This window comes from Haliaeetus leucocephalus, unplaced genomic scaffold (genome assembly GCF_000737465.1).
Source record: "Haliaeetus leucocephalus isolate CR32 unplaced genomic scaffold, Haliaeetus_leucocephalus-4.0 Scaffold555, whole genome shotgun sequence".
In the NCBI taxonomy this organism is placed as follows: Eukaryota; Metazoa; Chordata; class Aves; order Accipitriformes; family Accipitridae; genus Haliaeetus; species Haliaeetus leucocephalus.
This window is the reverse complement of record NW_010972991.1, coordinates 12199078-12223273: the sequence shown is the minus strand read 5'-3', so window position 1 is coordinate 12223273 and position 24196 is coordinate 12199078. Positions and strand designations below refer to the sequence as shown.

Here is a 24196-nt window from a genome sequence, read left to right as displayed (position 1 = left end):
AGGAAACACTTCTGCTCCATTCAAAAGCAGTAAAGTCTCAGCAGGAACATTACATCTAGCTTTTGGCATTAAAGAAAAAAAAAAAAAAGGAGGAGGCTCTATTATGATCTAGCAGGAAATTTTGAAATAATTGGTTTTGTTTAGTCTCCAAAAGAGAAGAATGAGACCATGGGCAGACTGATCACTTTTTGAAGATGTGGTAGATTTAGGATGAGAGGAAATGGCCTCAAGTTGCGGCAAGGGAGATTTAGGTTAGATATTAGGAAAAATTTCTTTACTGAGAGGGTTGTCAGACATTGGAATAGGCTGCCCAGGGAAGTGGTTGAGTCACCATCCCTGGAGGTATTCATAAAGCGAGTAGACGGGGTACTTCAGGACATGGTTTAGTGGGCATGGTTGATGGTTGGACTTGATGATCTTGAAGGTCTTTTCCAACCTAAATGATTCTATGATTCTATGATTGTGAAGATTAGAGAAATGAATTTTTCTCTTTGTCCATAAATGATAGGACAAGAAATAACTGCAACAATTTTAGTAATATGAATTAATTTTAGATATTCTCATAACTACTTTTGGGAAGTTACTGAATTCTTTGGTGATTCCTGGAAGAACAAGACTATATATAAATATCTATCATAATGGCTTAAGTATATCCAAGCAGACAAGAGAGACTACTTCACCTTTTTATAATTGGTTATGTATCTATCCTTATTAATTGGCTATAGCACAAAAAAGGGCTACTTTCCACCTTCTTGGTGCTGGCAATGCTAAAACCACAAACAACTGAACTGTTATAGTGTGATGGCTGTTTTATTTTTTTCTAGAAGAGAAAGGATAGTATTTCATGTTGAAAGGTAAAACTCATAAAGAAAAAAAGGTTATGAATAAAGAAGTACAAAATGGGAGAATGCCTAAAAGGCAATTTTTTTCCAAAATTAAAAAAACCTATCATAAAGTTGGATTATAAAAAATTTGGAAATTTTCTGAAAGATGTATAATCAAGAAAATATGCCTTATAAGGAGAGAACCAAGGAACTCAAAATCTGTGTAGTTTAGCAGAGAAAGATAATCTGATACATTTTAAGGAGGACATTTCAAGAGGGTAGTACCTCTTTCTTTTCAATAAAAAGAAACAAAAGAAAATTTAGCAGAAGCTAAAGCTAACTTTCAGCTCGTGCTTTTGTTATTTTATACATAAAGTATATATAAATATATATAAAATGCAATTAATCACACAAATTATTTCTATGTAGATTTATTTAACAGTTCATCAATTTTTACCTCTAAAACCAACAAAACCAAACCCAAATCCAGATAACTTTGTGTCTTCAGTTTCCATTCCTTGAAATCTTTAAAACCAAACTAAATGTCTTTCCAAAAGTATGAGAAGCAGATTTTATACAGCTGAATATGAGATACACTTTTACATTTGGGGGAAAAAAAAATACAAAGGAGAATTGGTTTAGCCTAATTTTAGAAACAATGTTTGCTCTCAATTTAATGATTAATGATTATTAAATTCCAATTATATTCCTTTTTTCTTATGAACTCTGGTGCACACAATTTTAAGAAGTTCTATATAGTTTTCTTATGTACTGAAATCATGTGTTGCTTAAAATTAGTTTACTAAATTTACTCATTTTATCCACATGCATGGAAAGTCTGAAATGAATTCTCTGATATGAACTGAGATGTGGCAGAAGGTCGAAATCCTATATTTTTTCTGCTGTGGAATGTGATCACAGCTGATGGCTCCTTCATAATATTGGCTGTTATCCAAGTAGCCAAAATATCATCTATTTGCAAAATTATTGCTTCCTTATTTCTTTTTCCTATATTTTTCTGAACTAATGCAATTAGCTGGAAATTAGACATATTTCTCTTCCTGTCCTGGCTAAGTTAATCCATGTCCATTTTAGATGGGCAGTAGAGTACAGAAGCATAAAAGCAAAATCATGTGCTCTTATTTAAATTGTCGAAGTACTAGAGAGAAGATTAAAGAAAACTTGAAAAGTGAGACTCCCGCTTTTTGTAACCCCAAATCTTATTCTATATAATGTTTCCCTTTCTACATGACAGGGTAGAGCTACACGTCAGGAATTATTTATTATCAAAGCCTGTGGCATGTAGATGTCAATATATATAGTAATTGAGCATAATCAGGTATTAAATAAATATGTTTAATGTATTAATAATTTATTGATAAAAGTAAAAAATTAACCTGAATGAAATTTGGCTGAAATTACGTGTCTTGTTAAATCCCTGTTTAACAGATGTGCTAGCAAATTTTGAATCTAAAATAACTAAATTGCAGACAATTCTTCATTTTTCTAATAGTGCAACAAATAGCTTTCTGTAAGAAAAATAACAACATTTAGTAGTGGTATAAATTAATTTCCAGTGTGGTATAGTCTTCTAGACAAGTGATGTTTAATGCACTAATTTTTTCTTCTTAACTTTTGAAGGAAGTGTATGCAGATTACGAAGGCCTGACTGAGTGATCACATTGCCTTTCTGCAATAAGCAAAGACTTTGGCTTAGTGTTCCTAGGCAAGCTGGAGGATGGTGAGGTGCCTCCACTCTTTCATGTTTTTCACTGCACTAGAGATCTCTGGCTCCAGTTGATAAATGCAGTAGAACTCCATGAGATACATTTCCAGGAGTCTGGTTCACTTCAGAAACACTCAAGGAATAAGGCTGTCGTTCCTTCATTTAACTAATGTTTTATTTTCTCTTTGCCAATAAAATGGAGTTAAAGTATCAGGCTCTGAGAATGGAGCCATCTAATAACAGAAAATGTTGTCTAAAGTATTTTGTGCTAGAATAAAAGTCTTTGTAGTGAAACAGTCTCTGCTTGTAACAACTGGAGGTAGAATAGGTCTTTGCAGTCAGCCTGTGCCTCAATGCAGGTTCATTCCTTTGAAAGAGCACACCAGAGTTATAGCTTCCACAGCTGAAAACCAGTAACTAAATAAAAATTTAAAAATGCTTTTCAAGTCAACCGTCTGCAGCAAAGCTGTGTGATATTTAAGTAACTTCCAGAGGAAAACAAACAATCATTTTAAAACAATTTATCCACCAACATGATAAATGAATAAAAAATAAGAGAAAAGAAAATTCACAGTAATAGTCTTCTGGGGGAGATCATTTCAGAGTCTTTCAAGTCTATTTAGATAGCAAGAGAAAAAGAGCATTATGTGACAGATGTGTAGAAGTAAAAATAAATCAGAGATTAACAAAGCTTAACACTTTTTTAGCTACAATAGCAGAATTGAGACATTGACTCAAGAGAAAGTATGAATGAAAGATGTGTAAGGATTTACAGATCTCTTCTCAAGAAATAATAATCTCTTCCCATCAAGAAACTTTTTTCTCCCTTTTTTCGGAAGCCATATGGCTTCTGCATTTTTTGTTTATTCACGTGTACACTCTTTATTTTTATATTATATTTCATTATTTATTTGGTTTAAGAAAGAATCGTTCCTAGTATGTGATGAAGAGCATGATGACTGCTTCTAAATCATTTGATAGACAATGCAGTTAAGGTCTCACTGAGAATATTTTTTGTTCCATAACCTTAGCGAAGAAAGACATACTTAAAACATCTTTTCATTATGCAGAAGAAGAAACCTACAAAATGTGAGGATGAACACTAAAATTATGAGCTTTCTTAGAACTCACTAACTTCATGAGTTCATTTAGAACTGCACAGAAACAAGAATCTACTTACTACTAGAGAGCTGGTAAGTGGTATCATCTCCTGAACCTTGTTTTGATAAGACTCTCACTGTTTTAGGGGTGGAGGCTGTAATGAGTATATTACCCATCCAAAAATCCTTGATGTTGTTTTATGCTGTCCATTTGCATGTCTCTAGAATGTGCCTTTACCCAAAGGAGTTTTCTAGCACTAGCAGTGAATCACAGCTGCTACAAAGAATAAACTTTTTCTTGAATTATCTGAGAATATTATTACAATATTAGAATGAAACCCTTTAATTCCTTAGGTTTCCAAGTGATTTCCAATATTTTGAGTGTGTGCACGCATTGGCAGTTTGAAAGGAAATTACAGTAATAGTTAATGAATTTAATTTTAAATTTGAGATCTGACAGCTAATGATAAATTAACTAAAGTCACTGTAATCTGCTCAATCTCAGCTTTCTTTGCCATCATTGCTGTTTATGTTTGCAACACAGACTTCTAAATTAATTTTAAGAAGATACCTACTTTTCAAACTCTCTTCCTTAAATAATTTCCCCTTCCAATTTTCAACTGGACTTGTGGGTAATTAAATTTACCAGTGGATTGATACCTAGAAAGTAAATACCAGTTTGCTATAACAAACTGTACTTAAGAGAAAAAAGTCAAACTAGTAAGTTTCCTAGAGAATAAAATGCCATGGTAGACCCAAACCAATATTAATTCTAATAAACACAGCTCTGTGGTTTAAAGGGAAAAATACATTAAAATACAAACAGTAAGAACAGCCATCTCAATTCAACTACCGCAATATCTGAGTTAATTCAAGGTTTATATCAGGTCATTCTCAAAGCAGTAGCAAATAAAATATGATAATTTAATAATACAACTGAGAGAAAAAGAAATATACTGAAATGCAATTAATTCAAGCAAACAACAGCAGCAAAGCATTGCTGGTTTTAGATACATATATGTAAAGTAATTAAGTTAAAAAGAAATAGATTTCCCCAGAGCATGATTCATCTCACCTTGTAGTATTCAGGATAGACATGTGGAAGTGCCTGTCTTTCTCAAAAGGCAAGAGAAATGTCTTTTAAGATTACTGTAGATGCAGCCACAGATTCATGTTTCTTAATTCTAGGTTTCTAATACACAGCTGTCTAGTCATCTAGGCACTCTCCATGACCAGCAGAGGGAAAAACACATTCTATTATTCCCACTCTGGAGAGCTCTAGTTCTCAGCTGCTAATCAAGATGTTGAAGAAGTATCAGACTAAAAAAAGGCACACATGAGAGACAGAAAAGAAAAAAAAGAAAAAAACCGCCAAACCATACACAATCCATAAGTATGATCACATTTACATTAGAAGCAAACAAAAATAATTAATTCATCCCAGAAAGTGAGGAACAAGGACCCAACTCCTGAAACACAGTAAAGAAAAACAGGGTAAGAAACAACTGCTAATAGTAAAATAAACAACAGTCAAAATAACTGGTCTATGGAATGAACAGTTATGAGCAGAAGTATAAATTAAAAATATAAAATAAAATAATAATACAAGATTGGCCTTTAAAACAAGCAAACAGACAAAAAAAAAAAAACAACCCACAGAACTCTAATCTAATCTAGACTTTTATTATTCCTGGTGGAAATGGTTCTACAAACAAAAGGAATACCACTTCTGTAAAAGCCAGTTACATTACTCCGACATTACCAGTAATGTCTATTTGATTTTGAATATCAGTGTGACATGTCAGCACATATTAAGACATTTCAACCACTGGTTACAGATTTATATAATATAAGGCTAAGAATGGCCATTTTTATCAATGTGGCCTCTTGCATAACATGAAGCACAGAATTTCACCAGTGTTAAAATCTCAAAATCTTACTTCTTGGCTGAGCTAAAGAATACCTATGCATACTGTTTACATCTTTTATGTGTAGCTACTTTCTGATTATACTGTATCTCTTGCTAATTCTTGAATGATTGATTGTATTTAAAGCAAGATTACAACAACTACATTTCTAATTTCTAATGTTTTATGCATATCCATTGCAAGTCAAGCTTTGGGTACACATAAGGAAAGCAAATGTCTAGGACAGCAGACAAACTAGGAAGGAGAGGGAGAAAAAGAAATATATGAAAAAGAGGGAGGTCATGGTTTAAAATGACACAGTCCTGACACTTTCTGTTCCAAGCGTATACAGCGATGACAACAAAACTTGTAAAGACTCCAGCTTCACAGTTTTCATCAGATTCCAAAGAACACCTTTCTTTCACAGCTGATTTTGTCAACAGCAGTAACATGATCTTGCAAGTGTGAACACACATTTAGATGAACAACCTGTCTATGTCTGATATATCCATAAAGATATTTAATAAAATTTTTAGTCCATCTTCAAATAATTTCTGGGGTACCTAAAATCTTCTTTTACTTAACCTTCCTTTTGATTTCCTTAACCTTCCTTCTGATTCCTTGTATTTTAAATATAAAATTAATTCAGTAAGTTACAAGTGACAGACTTGCGATGAACTGTACTGGTTAGAAATGGTTTAAAAACCTAGAAAGGAACTATTTCCTTTTGAGCCCTGTTAATTCTAATATTTGGTATGTTTGTTTAGTTTAAGAAAAACAGTCATTAAACATAATATGATAATATGATTTTTGTCCTGAGTAGTGACTGTAGTTTTTAGCTGCATAACTATAACATCATTCTAAATTCAGCTGAGTTGCTAGACTGAAATGCAGGGGAATATGATGTTACACACATGAAGCAAAAGTTAGAAAATCACTATCCTGTTTAGAGTACATTGAAAGAACTTAATAGTGCACATCTTTAGTTAACAGCCCTCACTTCTGAACAGGCCCAGGACTAGTCTATGGAAGTCAAACTGTCCACAATTAAATATTTAATTACAAATATCTTTGATAATTCTGTTAAAACCAAGTACACAAAACCCAAGTATCTACTCTCTGAAGAAAAGGAGACATAGCACCTTTTTTTTTGCTAAGATTTTTAATAGTATTTGAATTATGTTAATCAAGGAAGGTCTTAATCCTTAGGGATGCCATAAGACAAAAACAAAGCAAGGTTGCTGGGTTTTGTGTGTCTGGAATACCTTCACATGTTCTTCACTTGTATCACTGGGATTCTCTAGTGGTCAGCAACCCAGACAATCTTATTTGCTGCATTTCAAATCACCAAGTTGAAGAAGGCATAAGGTACAGATCTATTTCTCAGTATTGGAAAGGTAAATTTAAGGCACTTTGTTTCAGCTGTTTAGAAATATTTTTAATTGCATTTCTCATCAATCTAAGACTGTTTTATTTCCTTGTAATAAAGATTACATTTGAGAATTTCAATTTTTATTTTTCCTTGAACTCTGAGCTCCGAGAAATAAAATCTGAAGGCAAGAAGCAAACACTCCGTTCCTGTTATATTTATTTATTCTACTATTAACACTGACTCATCAGAGTATGTCTCATGGGCTAGGATACTCTATGAGAAAAAAACAATCTTTAAATATAATACTGCTAGAATTTTACTAATCTGCAAAGGACTAGTCATAATGTTTTCAAGGTAATTTACCTAACTACTAAAAGCTAATTGTCTATCATCACATGCCTATACTCAGCGTTATTTCTTCTATGACCATTTATCCTGCACTTAACAAAAGTGAAATTGATGCACATTTTACTCCCTAGTCACACAGTATTATGGATTAATCTTTGTGCATTTGACTCTAGATTTGGTTATGCAATATAATTTTATGATATCTGTGAACTTTGTCATCTCAATTTTATGTGAAGTTGTATTGGATGGCACAACTCCCCACACAAATATGTGTGGGATCTTTGTGGTAACCTTCCTTTACTGTAATATCTTTTTTCTTTTTTTAAATAACTAAAACCCACTATCACACCAACAACTTTCAATTTTATCCCGTAATCAAATATTAATCTTAACACATTGTTTTATATTTCCCTCAAAAAATAACCTTTATGGGTGGAAATCTGTCAAAAGTTTTTAAAAATTCAATGATATGGTATCAACTGTTGTTAATTTCATTCTTAAGCTTGTTGAGCTCTCAGACTTCCCGTTAAGCTCCACAGTCCTCCTCAAAAGTTACATCGATTTTTCTTCAACACATTTAACCATACATCTCCTAGTTTTGTTCTTTTTTATAATCTACCAATTTTCTAACTCTGGGAATTGGCCAGTTGCTCATCATGGAAGATTTTTGACATGTTCATTGCCTTCCACTACTTTGATAGAAAGGCTAACTTAACCTTAAGGTCAACGTTTGTACTTCAAACACTTCATATCTAGGCTCTTTCGGAACGACACAGAAAAGACTGTCTCATCCTAGCAACTTGCTATTGTTCTGGTTATCGATTTTCTTTAACATCTCTTCTATAACTGCTTCCATTTTGACACAGTTCCTTAGAGCCAAAGGAATGGTTGTAATGCAGGACTCCTCTGGTTACCTCAGTAACATAACGTAACATAACATAACATAACAAAACACAACACATAATTTACTTAGTTTTTCTGCAGTAACACTGTCCTTGAATGTATTTTTGCCCTTGAACTTCTGTTGACACTTTAATAAGTTTCCTACTTTTCTCATCTTTTAAAAAGTATACTAGTGGTTAGATTAGGTTCACGTTTTAAAGTTGTTTCTCAAAAATCTGTTGGCCACCCTCTTTTGAACATGATTTCCTTTTCCTGGAACACAGATTTTAATTTCTGTTAGATTCCTTGACTGTGTTGTTTCACCACCTCTTTTGGTGATCCTTTTAGATTTTGCTTTTGATTGGTGAGACTCTAAGATGGTATTTCTACATGATTTCCAGGTCACCAGTAAACACTTACCTTTTTGCTCCCCATACAAAGCCAAAAATTACTTTCAGTTTTTTTTCTCTTCCCCTCTTCCAGGGTGTCCAATTTGAGTGCATTATGGACACTTTGGATACATTCTGAGCACATTATTGTTACATTTACTCTCATTGAGAAAATCTGCTCTGCTTTAGGCCAGCTGTTTCTCTGTTCATTTGATACTTTTCCCTTAATGCTGAAATAAAAAGATGTTAACTGAATCACTAATATTTGAACTGAGGATAATTAAAATATCACTGTAATGTTCTCTGACCTTCAGTTACTTATATGCGCTCTCAACTGTAACTCTAAATATAGCTTAATGTCTGAATATATCTCTTAGTAAAAATTCACCCATGAACCAAACCAGTGTATTTCCTGGCATGCTACATAAGTAAAGCTTTAAACTACCAACTTAGTTAGTAACTGATTATCAAAACAATAGAAAAATATAAAATGAAGTACAGTACTACAGGGAAGGAAATGTAACCTTTTAAATTCGTAACAACAAAACAACTTCCGCGGTAGGTGGAGTACACAAATGTGTGTTAGAGTTGTGTTTCATTATATTAACTTCTGTTAGCACACAGCTGCACTTCAGGATATAGAAAAGAATTATATAATGAAAAGGTTCCAGTGAACCTTTAGTGAACCTAAAAACTAGAAGTGAAGTTTTGCTGTGGAAGATACTGTTCCTTCAAGAGAGTGTGAGATCAGAAAAAAGCTGCTATACATGCAGCTTCTGAGTGAAACATCAAGAAACGTGAGAACTTAAAAGAGGCGGCTATCCTCTTTAAACTGGATGATGATCTTGCTTACCACTCCTATAGTAGGTTGAATAACTTCTATATGTAGCCCAGTGAAGAAAGAAAAGAAATCTGAATTCCATTTTAAAACAATGCAGTCTCTTAACTGTAGGTTTTTCTATTCCACAGAACCCTCCCCTAGTCCCCACTGTGATAGTCAATGTGAAGATGACAAAACTTGTGCAAAGAATGAAATAGGAGTCTTATACATGTAACCACCAACAAATCCCACGGAATAAATCTTCTCTCACTTGACTAGGTTACTGAAGTCTTATTAAGACAAGAGAGAGGACCTTCAGACTGCTGCCTGAGGTTAAGTTAGAAACATGCATATTTAGCAGGTATAGTCAGTGCAGATGACTGGATTAGTTTCTTTAATTCCAGTTATTAATTAACTGACTGACTGACTGATACTATATAATCCTATCCTACTTCGGCGTCTTGCAGTCTTTGGAAAATAAATATTTGCTTATCTGTGTGAATAAATGGTAAGGATATTTTTTCCTTCTAAGAAGACAATACCCAGCAGCCACCTTGTATGTTCTAAAAGATCTTCAAAGAAAAATGTGTACCTATGATGTTACCACTCCACCTCAAAATACATGCTGGAATAACCATTTTTTTAAAGGAATAATAATGTTTTTCAATCTTCTACAGGAAAATTTACATATTCAAAACAAAAAATAAATGTCAGATTTTAATATTCTAAATCAAAAAACCATACTTTATTCTGCGTTTTAATCTGTGTTTTCTTTATGCTTTTATTGCCAAATACATTAGCAACTGTATGCTATTCTCAATAAAACAAAAGTTCCCTGTTATATTTTCCTTGCTTATTCATGATGTTTATTCAAATTAACAGTGGTGTCTAAGTGGACCTATTTAAAATTATGGCTTGGATATACACAATTTCAGATACATTTTTTTATAGTAAAGAATATAAAAAATTAAGGCTAAAAAAAAATCGAAGTTTATGTAGCTTGAACTATTTCTCCTTCTTTCTAACATATCCTTCATTAAACTATGCTTCTAAAAATTGGCAGCAGATTTAGTTCAACAGAAGATGAAGCACCTGGTTTTATGGTGCACTCTATTTAACTAATCCCTTAAATACCTTGGAAATTAGGATTCTCTGCCAGCTGATTTTAATGAGATCGTTGTAATTAACTACTATTCTTTATTTCTTATGCTTTATTTACCATTATATTACATTAATGAATGTAATATAATGAAATGAAAAGCTTGGAATAATTACACACAGCATTTATTATTCAATGGACATTGTAAAGCCGTATTATGAATTCCAAATGTATATGCAAAAGGTCAGACACTCAAAGTAATGATTGGTGTGGGTATATGTATGTGTCTGTATTTATTTTTAATTATTTTCTGAGCTTTTTAGACTTATTATCCTTTACAGTTCATTCCAGTAACATTTTTAAACTTACTCTGATATGAATAGAAGAACAGCTTTAAGAAGACCCGAGATTTTAACTTAATCACGTTTTCCAAGAACTGTGGTTTTTTTGGCAAAATACCAGCTACCTGTATATCTATATAGAAAGATGTTTTAGTACCCTATTTCCCAAACCATTTGTGTATTTTACAGTAAACAGCGGCTTATTGTAGGAAAAATGAGCCCACTCTCTCCAAGAAGTATATATTGATAACCAAATCTCTACCTAATTACTGTCAAATCCACTACGTGGAATTTAGCTTTTCTCTTTTTGGCTTTTTGGCTTGATAGTTTTTGGTGTACAATGGTCTCCTTTCCATAGAGGAGGAGTAATGAGTGTGTTCATATAGAAAAGTGTCTAGTGTGAGATCTATAGGTTAAGGTATACTCAGACCTAGGTGCCTACTCTTACTTTCTCAGGAACCTCCTAAGTCTTAAATTTTTACACATACACACAAAAAGTACAATCCCTCCAAAATAGTGTTTGTTGTATGCTTTAACCTCAAGCAGTATTGCTTCCACACAGTGTATTCAGATATTTCACTATATGTAGTATTTCCTATGTTGCTGCTTGAAGTCACGCCCTGCTAAGCATGCAAGCACGTAAATACTGTTCATGCAGTCCAGATGCAAACAGAAAAATATACCTTCCTAACAAGCTCGTTGAATCCTCTTTGGTGACCTTTTAAGAAACCTGTTTCTCTCCACTGACTATACTGGGAGGAAATCCTGGAATGGTAAAGCAATGGGCACATATTTATAAAAAATGGGCAGTGGAAGCTTGGAAATAAAAATTTAGTACGCAGAAGATGTTTCAGTCACAATAAAATAAAATCTTTTGCATTTTCTTCAAAAGCCCTTCAACTGCCTTTTCAAGTCCGACTATTAAGAACTAACTTTTCAAAGTACCTAGCATTTAAGCAGCATTTTACATATTCAAAACACAATCCTAATTGGAGGAAGTAAATGGATGACTACAATTGCAGCACCACCTATGCCACATCTTCCACATGTTTTAATGCCTTTAGTACTTTTATTACCTTAATGGAATGCTGACTAATGTTGGTCTTGGCACTACAGTGCACAGTAACTCTCAAAGCCTTCATTCCACTCTTTATACCATGAATACCAACCTTTAAACTCACATCATCCTCAGAGATTCTGGCAGAGGCCCTTTCCTAACATGAGAAAGATAGACATTGGACTACTGAGAATTAATTTCAGATTTTTGCAAGAATTCTTCTTTAGTGATTAAAAGCCATCCTGGCTTTGTATCCTCACTGTATCTCTGCTTCTCTTCTACTATCTCATTCAATCCTCTAGCACCTCCAAAGTATGAAGACAATGTATTTACTGCAGACTTAATTCTCTGCCACAGATGATACATTATTTTAAAGCAAACCAATCACATTGAGGAACAAGCCTCTTATAGAGAACTGCAAAAGCAAATATCAGCCTGGCACGTTAAATTCATTAAATAATTAAAAGGACTTAAATATATATATTTTTAGCAAAAAATAATGAGCAGTAACTGTAGCCAACCCAAAATACAGTTACTACTATCCATCTACAGTATCCCTGTAATAATGTCTGATCCTGATCTCAGTTACATTTTAGACATGCATTCGATCTGTTCTATTATAAACAAGCAGTTTTGCCTAGAAACGTTATTTTGTTTGGTTGCTTTTTTAATAAAGATGAAAATGTTAAATACCAAAGATGGAAGTTAATGAATGTTCGGCTTCTAAAAACTGTTTTGTGCCTTTCAATATCTTCTTTTTAATTGTTTATATATGATACTTGAGGATTTGGGAATGTAATCAAGCATTCTGCATTTGTACTCCAAAAATGCAGAATGGGACAAAAATGTCAATGAAAGCTCCAGCTGTTTTGATCAAAATCTTTACATCCAAAATATTATAAACACAAAAAAAGCCTTGATTCGTACATGTATAAAATAGACCATCACATGCCAGTTCTTACTGTTTAACATACTTGAGCATTTTTAAGAAATGTAAATTAGATAACCTAGAAATTCAACCTTGTATTTACCTACCTATCCTAAATAAAAATCACCCAAGAAAGTATTTTAGCCTAGTGTGCCTTAGTCTTTTATCTTCTTCTAGACTTAAATGTTTGCCTATGACAAGAACACTCAATTCTTTATAATATTGTCAATGATGGTGAAAATAATGATTTTCTTTTTTTGTCCTTGCAATTTGTAATAGTACTCAGCCTGACTATGATTTATTATATAAAAAATTGGCTGACTAAAGTCATGGTTTCAAAAGACCACACCAGTATGCAATAACCACATTAGAATCATAGCTTCACTATGTAAAAAGTGCACAAAAATGTGACCTATAAAGCCTCTGATTAAGTAATCAATATTGAATGTTTGAGGAAAAAAGCTGTCAACATTTAATATATTACAAAATAATAAACAGTAAGATTAAGCTCTTTTGTGCAATCTTCCATCCTAAAATTTTTCAGATATAAACCTGATCTGAGCTATTTCAAATAGCTGTGACAAGTTAATACAGATAGAAAGAAACAAAAAAATCATACAGAAAACTATGAATTACTGGAAATTAGGTCAAGTCCTACCGTCAGAACCAAAACAAAGAACAGGTACTTCCTTTGACATTTCAGTTTTCAGGAAAACATTTCTTTGGGAGAAGATGAGGCTGCAGGCACCCCTTTTCCCAGCTCCTAATAATGTGAATTATCCCCCAGGTCATATGGGAGAGGAATGGACATGTTCAAGGTCCTCTCTCCTTTCTCATAATGCATATGCTTCTGGTTTTTAGCATGGTCTTTAATCACTAAACCACCATGGCTCTAGTATGTAATTGTGTACGTAAGACTGGGAATTAAGAGTTCTTGCTGCAATCATAATTAAGAATGTTTCTGTTGCTTTTAAATATCATTGTATGGAATTGCTCTGTGAGCACTCCCAGGTTTTTTTGGTTGTCTTTTAAACAGAAGACAAAGAGTACATATGAATATTCTGAATACTGATCCTGTGTTAGAAAAAAAAAAAAGCAAATAAATCATAGGCAGTTCAGGACAATATTTGGGATTGTTAGATATATCCCTCAGATGGAGATATTTTGAAGCCTGGATTCAAATATTTCCAAGGATTAAACAACAGACTACAATGAAACACAGCAATATTTTTTAGTGATCAATAAATGATTTCTTCTGGTAGGAACAACGTTTTTACACTCAGTCATAAATGTGATCTCCCACTACAGGGCTTTTTGTTACTCTGTAAACAATTGTTATTTGCTACCAAAAATTTAAAATTAACTGTAGTTGGTGAAGCTAAGAGAAATCATTAAACATAATCTCTGTCATAGTAATATTGCATCTGCATGTGTTAATTACATGCTGTTCTTAACATCCACCACAAAATGCCAAATAGCTTAGCGTATTAGCCTGGATAATCTTTGCATGCATTCATAAAAGAATGAAGCCAATGATTTGGTTGACTTCCCACACTTATTAGAGAGGCTCAAGGTCATTTTAAATAATGATTTCAAGGAAATGCAAGTCATGCCTAATGCACATGGGACTAGGTCATAAAAAATATTTCGTGCATAAAGGTACCATTGCAAAAACATCAGCTCTATGCACTGAGTAAGTTTTGGAAAACTAGTCCTCTATGATCCTGAAAGCCTCTGCTCAGCTTTTATCTAACTCCAAAATCATCAGTTATTGACTTTCAGGGTCTGTAGACAGACATATTTTCTAGTTTTGCACATTCCCAGGAAAGCAAGTTTTGATAGACTGAGCAATCCATCAGCCAGTTCAGGCCGAAGCCTGACCAGACCCAGAACATCAAGTGTTCCTCAACAAAGATCTCCTATGGGGCTTGATAGAATCATGGAATCATAGAATCATTTAGGTTGGAAAAGACCTTTAAGATCATAGAGTCCAACCATCAACCATGCCCACTAAACCATGTCCTGAAGTACCCCGTCTACTCGCTTTATGAATACCTCCAGGGATGGTGATGCAACCACTTCCCTGGGCAGCCTATTCCAATGTCTGACAACCCTCTCAGTAAAGAAATTTTTCCTAATATCTAACCTAAATCTCCCTTGCTGCAACTTGAGGCCACATCTTGATGCACCAGACATTTTCAGAGAATGCTTAAAGCAATCCCAAATGGTTGCCTTTCCAATATAATAGAGCCACGGCCTTCATTTTCTTTTTAATTCTGAATGGAGAATGTATTTATGGCCATGTTTTGTCTAAAAGGCTAGACTTTAGAACAAGTAAGACACATAAACCCTTTCTCTGCGTGGGCCATTTGAACTCATCTACCATCTCTCAGGCGTATGTCTTAAGTTATGTCAAGTTATTCAGAATGGGTATAGAGATGGTACTCTATCCTCCTCTATTGAGATTCTACTATTCAGTGAAAATATCTATATTAATTGCAAGAAGAAGAGTTTTTACTTAATAGGGTCTGAGTTTAGACCACTGTATCAGTTTCACCCTCATGCTATCCAGGTTATTTATCTAATCATTTTCTTCATGGAAACAATCAAATATTACTGACACAAATTCTCTTAGAAGAGAAAAAGCTTTTCTATATTCTTTGAATTATACTCTTTACAAGACCAGTTCTACACATTGTAAAGCATGTCCCTTGAGCCCAGAGGGCCATCTGGAGTGTTGAAAGTTCTCCCTTCCTTTCCTCTGACCTACTTAGGTCCAAACAAGAGCAAAATGAGAATACTCATTCGTAACATTTCTCTTTTCCATATTCTAAGATTCCTTACTCCCCCTATAAAGCTATATGGCTAAATATGGCTCAAAGGAATTTAACAGAATAACCTGGTTTCTAAATTGATATTAAAAATGTAAAAGTTTAGAGAGAAAGAGAGGTAATTTTTTAACAAACTTTTTTTACTTCATACCTAAAACATTAGATCAAAATATTGCAGGTATAAAGGGGGTTCAGGTTCTCAATTTTTTTTTTCTTAAAAATAAATAAGAATATGAAAAAATACACACATACTGAAGTGTAGTGTATACCACATTTCATTATAACACCATCAGTTTCAATGGAGTTTCAAAAATACAACTGGCAGAATGGAGGAATCTCATTTCTCTAATAAGCAGATTTTTTACGTAGGTGAGACTGGTGGTCAGGAGGCAAAATTCAGTTCTCAAACTGTTTCTGCCAGCTCCATGTAATTGAAAGCTAATCAACTGGTATCATCTTTCTCACAGCTATATAAATGTTCTGTTTTTCTTGAGCTAAATCCTGCAAAAGTTGAAAGCATTGATTACATTGTAAAAATATACTATAATATATCACAGCAACTTCTACAAACCTTCATCGACTCTGAACTGGAGAAAAAAGCAACGTAAGAACAAGTGAAAATTCCAAAGGTAAGGCATTTTTATGGAGCCTACTCTGTGACATCATATTCTTAAGAAGTGTGGGGTTTGTCATCTTTGAACTAAGACCTTGTTCGTCCAGGAAAGAAAATGGTCCAGTTAGTGACAGATATCCACTACCCCTTTTATTATAAGATTTTTTTTTCCTTTTATTAAAATGGCACTCCTTTCAAGCAAACACTTTCCCTTTAGTGAATGTTAAAATAGATAGCACTGGAGGATTGCTAAGTAGATTATAAGTGGCATGAATAGACACAATTATTGCATCACTGATAAAGAAATTCTTTATCTTTCACTACCCATGAAAAAGACCTTCCAAAATAAAGAAATTTTTCTCCTCTCATACAAAAAAACCTTCCTCACTGAATCCTATCTAGAAAACAACGTTCATATCTCATTTTAAAATGAGGAAGACATTTTTTACTTCCATTGCACACAGTCTACAAGTTTGAACACATTTCCAAAAGATTGCTATGGCCAGTTTTCCAATTTGATGCCACTGGAGTTTGGTGTTTAGTGCTATTATGTTTTTGGTGGATAATGGAAATACTAAAATTCTTCAAATGCTTATAAAATTGGTTATTCTTTAGAGTTGACAATTATATTTTTGTTTTTGTTTTGCTGGTACTCCACCATCCACTTTGCAGTAGAACTTGAAGTATACAAAAAAGAAAATCCATACTCTATTTAAAATAAATATATTCAAATTGGAAATGGATTTAACAGCTTTTTTTGGTCTTCAAATTATGAAAAAGAATTGAAATTAACATGATAAAGAGGAGATTTTATTTAAACTTACAAAGCAAATGTTAATTTTATAACGTGGCATTTTTGTGTTTATTAATATCTGGATATGTGGAAGAGGTTTTGTGCTTAATCTTACAGAATATGTGAAAAGAATACTGGTTTTTTTATGAAGTGGCTATCAATTGCTGGTAAGAACTAACACCAAATCAGTAAAATAAAAATTCAATTTTTTCTTAGAGTTTAAATCTGAAAATGCTTACACTCGAGATAGTCAGTGATAATATAACTAATGTCAGGAGACTGCTGAAATGAGTGGAGTTCTTCATATTCTTAAAAGTCTGAATGATTGGATCTCTAGTGCATTTCAAGGCTGAATTTTTCTAGAGACCACATGTGTAACAGGTTAAATGATGTAATGTTGTATGTACAAAATATTTCACCTACGTCGTTTAAAAAACAGTAATAACAAAAAGAAACAAACATATATATGACTATACTTAATGCTCTGTTTAAATAAGTATATATGGTACATATCTCTATACTCTTCTGTAAATTTGCTAATTCAAGAATACAGGTCAGCATAGAGGATGACATTACTATCAACCTCTATTTGCAGTATTAACTTGTAGCACTATTTATCCAATGTTACTAAAAACTTGAAACAATATTTATCCTGAGTTACTAAATATGTTCTTTTTATTAAATTTATCATTGAAAAGGGCTTTGTCCTAAAAGAAAAGTTTATTAAAATGGCTTCTTCTAATTTTGTACCTGTTTTTTCCATATGACGAAGCAAGAATAATAATAACAGCAACTATAATAAATGAAAAACTGCTCTTACCATGACAACTGGGCAGGGCTCTGTTCCATCCAGGTCTGCCATCATCTCCCATGATACATGTTAGTGTAGAATATCCTTGAAGGACATACCCTGCATCACAGTAATATGTGACAGTTGACCCCAGTTTATAATCCATTCCAAGTCTTGTTCCATTCATTATATTTCCAGGATCAAAGCAAGACTCACGAAGCTTTGCTATAGAGGAAATAAATGTAAACATAATTCTGAATATAATCTAAACCGTTACAAATATTTTCTGGAGTTCTCTCAAGGTCTTGAGTACCCTGTAGACAAATAATGCTCCTTTTATTTTTTTATTTTTTTTAAAGAATCCTTCCATTCTAAATCAAATGTTCTCTCTCCGTTTTAGAGACTGTACAAATTACTCTACAATGACCAAAACCATGTCTCCTATATTCTTCCTAGATAATATCTATAGAGCTCCATTATAAGAATTGTTTTTCCAGAGTTGGCTGTGACTAATGATGTAGTTACTTAGATTAAGTTAGATATATGGACTCTGTTCCAGTAGATAAGACACATCCTAGTTTTAAAATCTGTGGTTGGAAAACTGGTAAGTGGACGTGTGCTGGTTTTGGCTGGGATGGAGTTAATTTTCTTCATAGTAGCTAGTATGGGGCTGGTTTGGATTTGTGCTGAAAACAGTGTTGATAACACAGGGATGTTTTAGTTATAGCTGAGCAGTGCTTACACAGAGCCAAGGCCTTTTCTGCTCCTCACCCCACCCTACCAGAAAGCAGGCTGGGGATGCACAAGAAGTTGGGAGGGGACACAGCTGGGACAGCTGACCCCAACTGACCAAAGGGATATTCCAGACTATATGATGTCATGCTCAGCAACAAAAGCTGGGGGAAGAAGAAGGAAGGAGGGAACATTTGGAGTGATGGCGCTTGTCTTCTCAAGTCACCATTATGTGTAATGGAGCCCTGCTTCCCTGGAGATGGTTGAACACCTGCCTGCCAATGGGAAATAGTGAATGAATTCTGTATTTTCCTTTGCTTGCGTGCATGACTTTTGCTTTACCTATTAAACTGTATTTCAACACACAAATTTTGTCACTTTTACTATTCTGATTCTCTCCCCCATCCCACTGTGGGGGGAGTGAGCGAGCAGCTGTATGTTGCTTAGTTGCCAGCTGGAATTAAACCATGAGAGGAGGAAACGAATAGAAGTACTTTGTTACAAAATAAAAAGTATGCAAACAAGAATTTCTTCAAAATTAATAAACTCCAAATGAGTATCTATATCTGTCCATATGATACACTGATATATTTTCATACAGCCTTTTTTTCCTCACTGGAGGACAAAGCATGAATATATTCCTTAAATTTATCTCCTTTTTTTGTTTTTTTATAGCTATTTGTTTCAAAATATTGAAATAAATTCAAATGTATGCATATCTTTGCTTCCCTCTTCCTTCTATAATGTGAATACCAGTGTGTTTAATATCCAAGACATAACAAACTGCAGAAAAATAACCACTTGGCACTTCTAATTAACAACATTACTATGTAGAAGGGGAGAAAAGGTAAACATTTTGGAAAAATTTGCAATGTTTTTCCATTAAGGAAAAAACAGTAAACATATTACGAAATGGTAGAAGCTGGAATGAAGCAGATGATGTTGTGCTGTGCAGGATGGAGTTTGGAGTAATTTATTTTACCAAGAAGAAGACAGAAATTTCAGATTTTCTTCTTTACCATTTAAGGGTCTTGTGAAGATCAATAGGGAACACTTATTCATTTTCTGCTAGATCAGTGCCAACTTTCTAATATATCAAAAGATGTGACTTTTTACCAGGCATATTTGCACTATGGAACTTTCTGCTACAGGCAGGTACAGCTGCCAAAAGACTGTATGAGCTTTGAAATTCCTGGAAAGCTATTTAAGAGCTTTAAATACAAAGACACTTTATCTGATTCTGGCAGTACCTAAACTAAAGTTTCTGAAAACTTACAGATAATAGAGAGAAAGTATTATATATTTGACTTTTATATAGTTTAGCCACGTATCAGCTATTGGTCACTACTAGAGACAAGCTAATGAACTAAGTAGATTGTTAGTTTGATCCCCTAAGGCCATTTTCCTGTTGTAGTATTTCTGAGAGGAGAGAAAGAATTACATTGCAAAACCATAAATGTACATTTATATTTAAAGATGGAAACACAGAATAATTGTTTTGAAATTTCAACCTCACATCTTCCTAAAGAACATGAGGGTCTCCTAATGTGATTAACAATTTATTAGAATTTGCATATCTAATCTAGAGACCATGCTTCTGATATTAAAAACAGTACAATAACAAGTAATAGTTACATCACATAGTTAATTATTAAGAACAGGTATTTGATATGCACACTGATTCATTTAGTAGCTGTAGTGTGGTGCCTGTAACATCTGCCTCCTGCTCTGAATGGTGAGGCTTCAAAATACAGTGTGACATTACAAAAAGAAAGGCTAAATTCTTTGTAACAATCACATTCAAAAATCTGGGTGGAAAATCAAAAGTTAAAAGATATAATTTACTAGAAAGCCTGTAAGGTATCACATAGATATTAATAATTATTATGTAGGCCAACTACACTGTCACCTGAGAAGTCTGGCAGACTTTAGGGCAAACTGAAATTTCTTTCAAGTCCAAATTCTCAAATTAAAAAAAAAAAAAAAAAAAGTTAAAAAAAGAGATAAGAAAGGATCATTTAATTTAGGATTATAACTAACATTTTGACCATAGCAAGAAAACCTTTTTTCTTCTTACTGAACTGATGTTTATATATTTGTATTGATACACAACTGATATTGTGAGACCACCATTCTTGAGTTTATGACAAGAAATCCATGTTTCATAACTCTAGCAGATCCTTGGATAAAGTAGAGATTATTACTACATGAGAAATTAAAGAGAGGTGAAGATAAAGTAACCTATTATGTCTGGTGCATAAATCAAAAACTGAGGAAAGACACAATCTGTCACAGCACGAATTTTCCCTAGGGAAAAATTACAGCCCTGTAATTTTCTTTTCCCCAAATGTACAGTTGTGACAGACTCCTGAAGTTGCTGACTAAACAGTAACAATGTCACTAGAGAAATACAGTTTCTTAATAACTATTCTGAAAAATACTGAAGCCTTAAATACTTAGCACCTTCAAACTACTTTTGCAAATCTGAAGTAGCTGCTAAGTGAACTTGTAAAGAAAGTCAGTATACTACACTACAATATATGAAGAATGAAGTCAAACGTGGCAAAAGGATTCATCAGGTCTAGCTGAGAACCAGTGAATAAAAGAACAAATAAGAAGACTGTATTAGCAAATTTATAAGAATAAAATAGAAATGCTCTCAGGAGACAGGAGGAAAAGTGCTTCACCATCAATGTCATACTGCTCCAACTGAAGAACTATAGACACTGATGACCCCTGTAGCCCTTCCACTTTCTTTCTCAAGAATACTAGTATCATTAAACTGAAAACACAGAAGGGCAGTGGCAGGTTTAGCAGAACATCAGTGAAAATGCTGGAGAGTGTATGTGCTACAATTTTAGGTGTATTATTATGAAGACATTTTTCTGTATTACTATTTTTTAAATTATTTTCTGTAATAATTAGGTATGGACTAAAAATAATTGTTTCATTAGTTAAGATTAGAGTTACAGTAACATTGTATTCTTGGCTGTGCATACTAGGTGTAAATTCCTTTGCCCATAATAAAATCTTGCAACAAGCTTGAAGAAAAACAGCAATTACTTCTCTGATAATTTTGGCATACCACTGGATCAATTAAGGCTTCTGAAATACGGGCTGAAAACAGGTAACGATATGTGCTGCTGCAATCTCAAGTTCAACAAGGAAGACTCTGTTGGCTAACATATGGTAATGATGCCAAAACCCTCTATAAAACTAGTAACTCAGCACATGGAAAACAACATTGAAAGCCAAGAGAAGCAGGTGCTTTGTCCAGAACTTGATGATTTACTACTCCATCCGTAAGTCTCAAAGAGAACAAAGTCATAAGCATAAGCCACAAAGCTTCTTAGAGAGAACATTACACATATCTAACCATAGCAAACATTTCATAATTATTCTCCAGAGCACTTATTAGAACTAATAAGCTGCTCCTCCATTATAAGAGACAAAGCGAGAGGGAGGAAGGGAAGAACAAAACCCAACCAGAAACATGATTGCAGACCAGACTTCAGACATGGGTCAGGTCTGAGATTTGACCTGAAAAATATAGCCTGTTAATGAAGTAAAACTTGAGTACCACTTCCACTTAAAATAGTATTAGTGTACATATAGGACACAACTGCAGCTGCTACAATCTGTGTGAAAAAGGTAAGTTCATTGAATCAGAACAATTCAGGTTGGAAGAGATGTAGCTCAACCCCCATGCAAAGCAGGGCCAATGTGGGGCACAAAGCATTGAGATAACAATAGATCTGACCACAGCATGTTAAAACAAATTTTTTATAAGCATTCATTATATTAGTTTAATAGTTGCTGGTCACAGTGTTGATTTATTTGCTCTCACAGTTGTTGCACTTGTTCTCAGAGTTGTGTTATCTAACACTTTACTTACTGTATATGTTCCCTGTTGTGCTGTTTATCACCTCTGGGGACTGGGTTAATGTTATCATTTTGATGTACTATGTAACGCTGGCTTATGATATGATAAAATTACTGGTCGTGAGACTAAACTGGTATTTGTACTCAGCATTGCCGTCATCTCCGTACTTCGGGAACCATCTCTTGGAAACTATTAATAATTAAACCCTTTATCTTTTCTCCTTGGAGAGCCAATCTGTGGGGGAGACAAGGGCAGACACCTTCCCCTGCTCATTCACCTTCCCTTTTTCCTTCACCTTCCTCTTCTCCTCCAGGCTAGTTACAATAGCTCCTGAGAATTTTGAACGTCCTTGGGATTTTCAAACCACCATGTTCCTACTGCTATGTCTCCTGAATGTGTTTCAGGTCTTGTTTAAGGTTAAACAAATATTTAAGAATACCACCCAGAGATCTGCCCTGAGGCTGGACAGTTATGAGTGGCAGGGTGCATAGGATAGTACGTCCAAGTACCTAGGACACTGGGTACCTCCAATGTTATGGAACTTCAAACTTTGTGGGTTTGCCAAAGCAACAAATGCATCAGTCTTTCCCTTGTATACTTTTGCATTTACTAATTGCTTTCAGAATAAATGCCAAAGAAAATAAATCCAGGGAGGTTAGGATGTATTGCCTCTATACCAGCAACATCCATATTTTCCCCCAGGTTGTCTTTACAGATTATTGGGTATTTTCATAATCATTTAATATCGAATATTTCTGTTTCTTCAGCCCACAGAGGCAGTTATGAAAGCTGCTATTGATTATGCATTTTAGAAGTCTGTATTTTCTTGTTTACTGTGTTATGACCTCAGAGAGATCTGTCTGAGACAGGTAGATAGCTCTACCATGGCCTATCATACAAAGGCCTAGCCAAAATATTTTTTCATTTTCACTATTGGTTTCCTAGATTCTAGCACATCATTTCATCTTACAAGATCTTAAATGCATACATGCCAACATGCTCTACTATGTAAAGGAAAAAAAAAAAATATTCTTGAAAAAAGTTGTATATATGCTGTTAAGTTTTGTTGCTGCAACATTTTTGAAACCTGTAAACTGCTGCCTGATTTTTTTTTTCCTTTGGAATCATACATTTAACCTTATCATGTATCATCTAAATGAAATCGTATTAGAAGCTTTATCTTAAATTAGTACCCTTATAAGATTATATTTTGTATGTATTGCTAATACACATTATCATACTCTTAGGCAAAACGAAAACATTACCAGGCAGAGAACTATGAGAAATTCAAACACATTAAAATTTATGCTCATGCATTGAATTTTTTTAATAGAAAAGAAAAATAATTTTATTTACCTTTGTACTCCAGATGGAATCCAGTAAAACTAACAGATCCATCACTCCGAAAAGCCAGATGCATGTTATTTGAACTGCTTTCTATCCTCTCTGGCAGCTTGCTATCTTGAAAGCTCCCAATCAGTGGGCTATTACCGTCTGGCCCATCATAGATATAAAGAAAATCATAATTTGGTTCTATACTGAAGCTGTAGAACAAAAAAGAGAAATATTAGATAGAATATGCTTTGCCTAACATTTTCACTCTTACTAGCTTAAATAAAAGTTTACTATCACTGTTTTCATAAAAGGAAAAAAAAAACCCCTCCACTGTCAGAATAATGGTCTGTAGAAGTGTTTTATTAGAAAACAACAGAAATTATTTATTGGTTCTCTGCTTAAAAATGGTATTTTGCTAATGGCTAC

The 24196-nt window shown here is 33.8% G+C and overlaps 1 protein-coding gene across 1 annotated transcript in view; it reads right to left on the bottom strand.

The window, feature by feature from the left end:
* CSMD3 (CUB and Sushi multiple domains 3) overlaps positions 1–24196 on the bottom strand; it is a 659839-nt gene that overhangs the window by 186030 nt on the left and 449613 nt on the right. The window contains exons 28-29 of the mRNA XM_010577127.1: positions 23792–23979; positions 17851–18045 (exon numbers count right to left, since the gene is read on the bottom strand). Coding sequence (XP_010575429.1) covers positions 17851–18045; positions 23792–23979 — 383 coding nt within the window. The remainder of the gene's footprint in view (positions 1–17850; positions 18046–23791; positions 23980–24196) is intronic.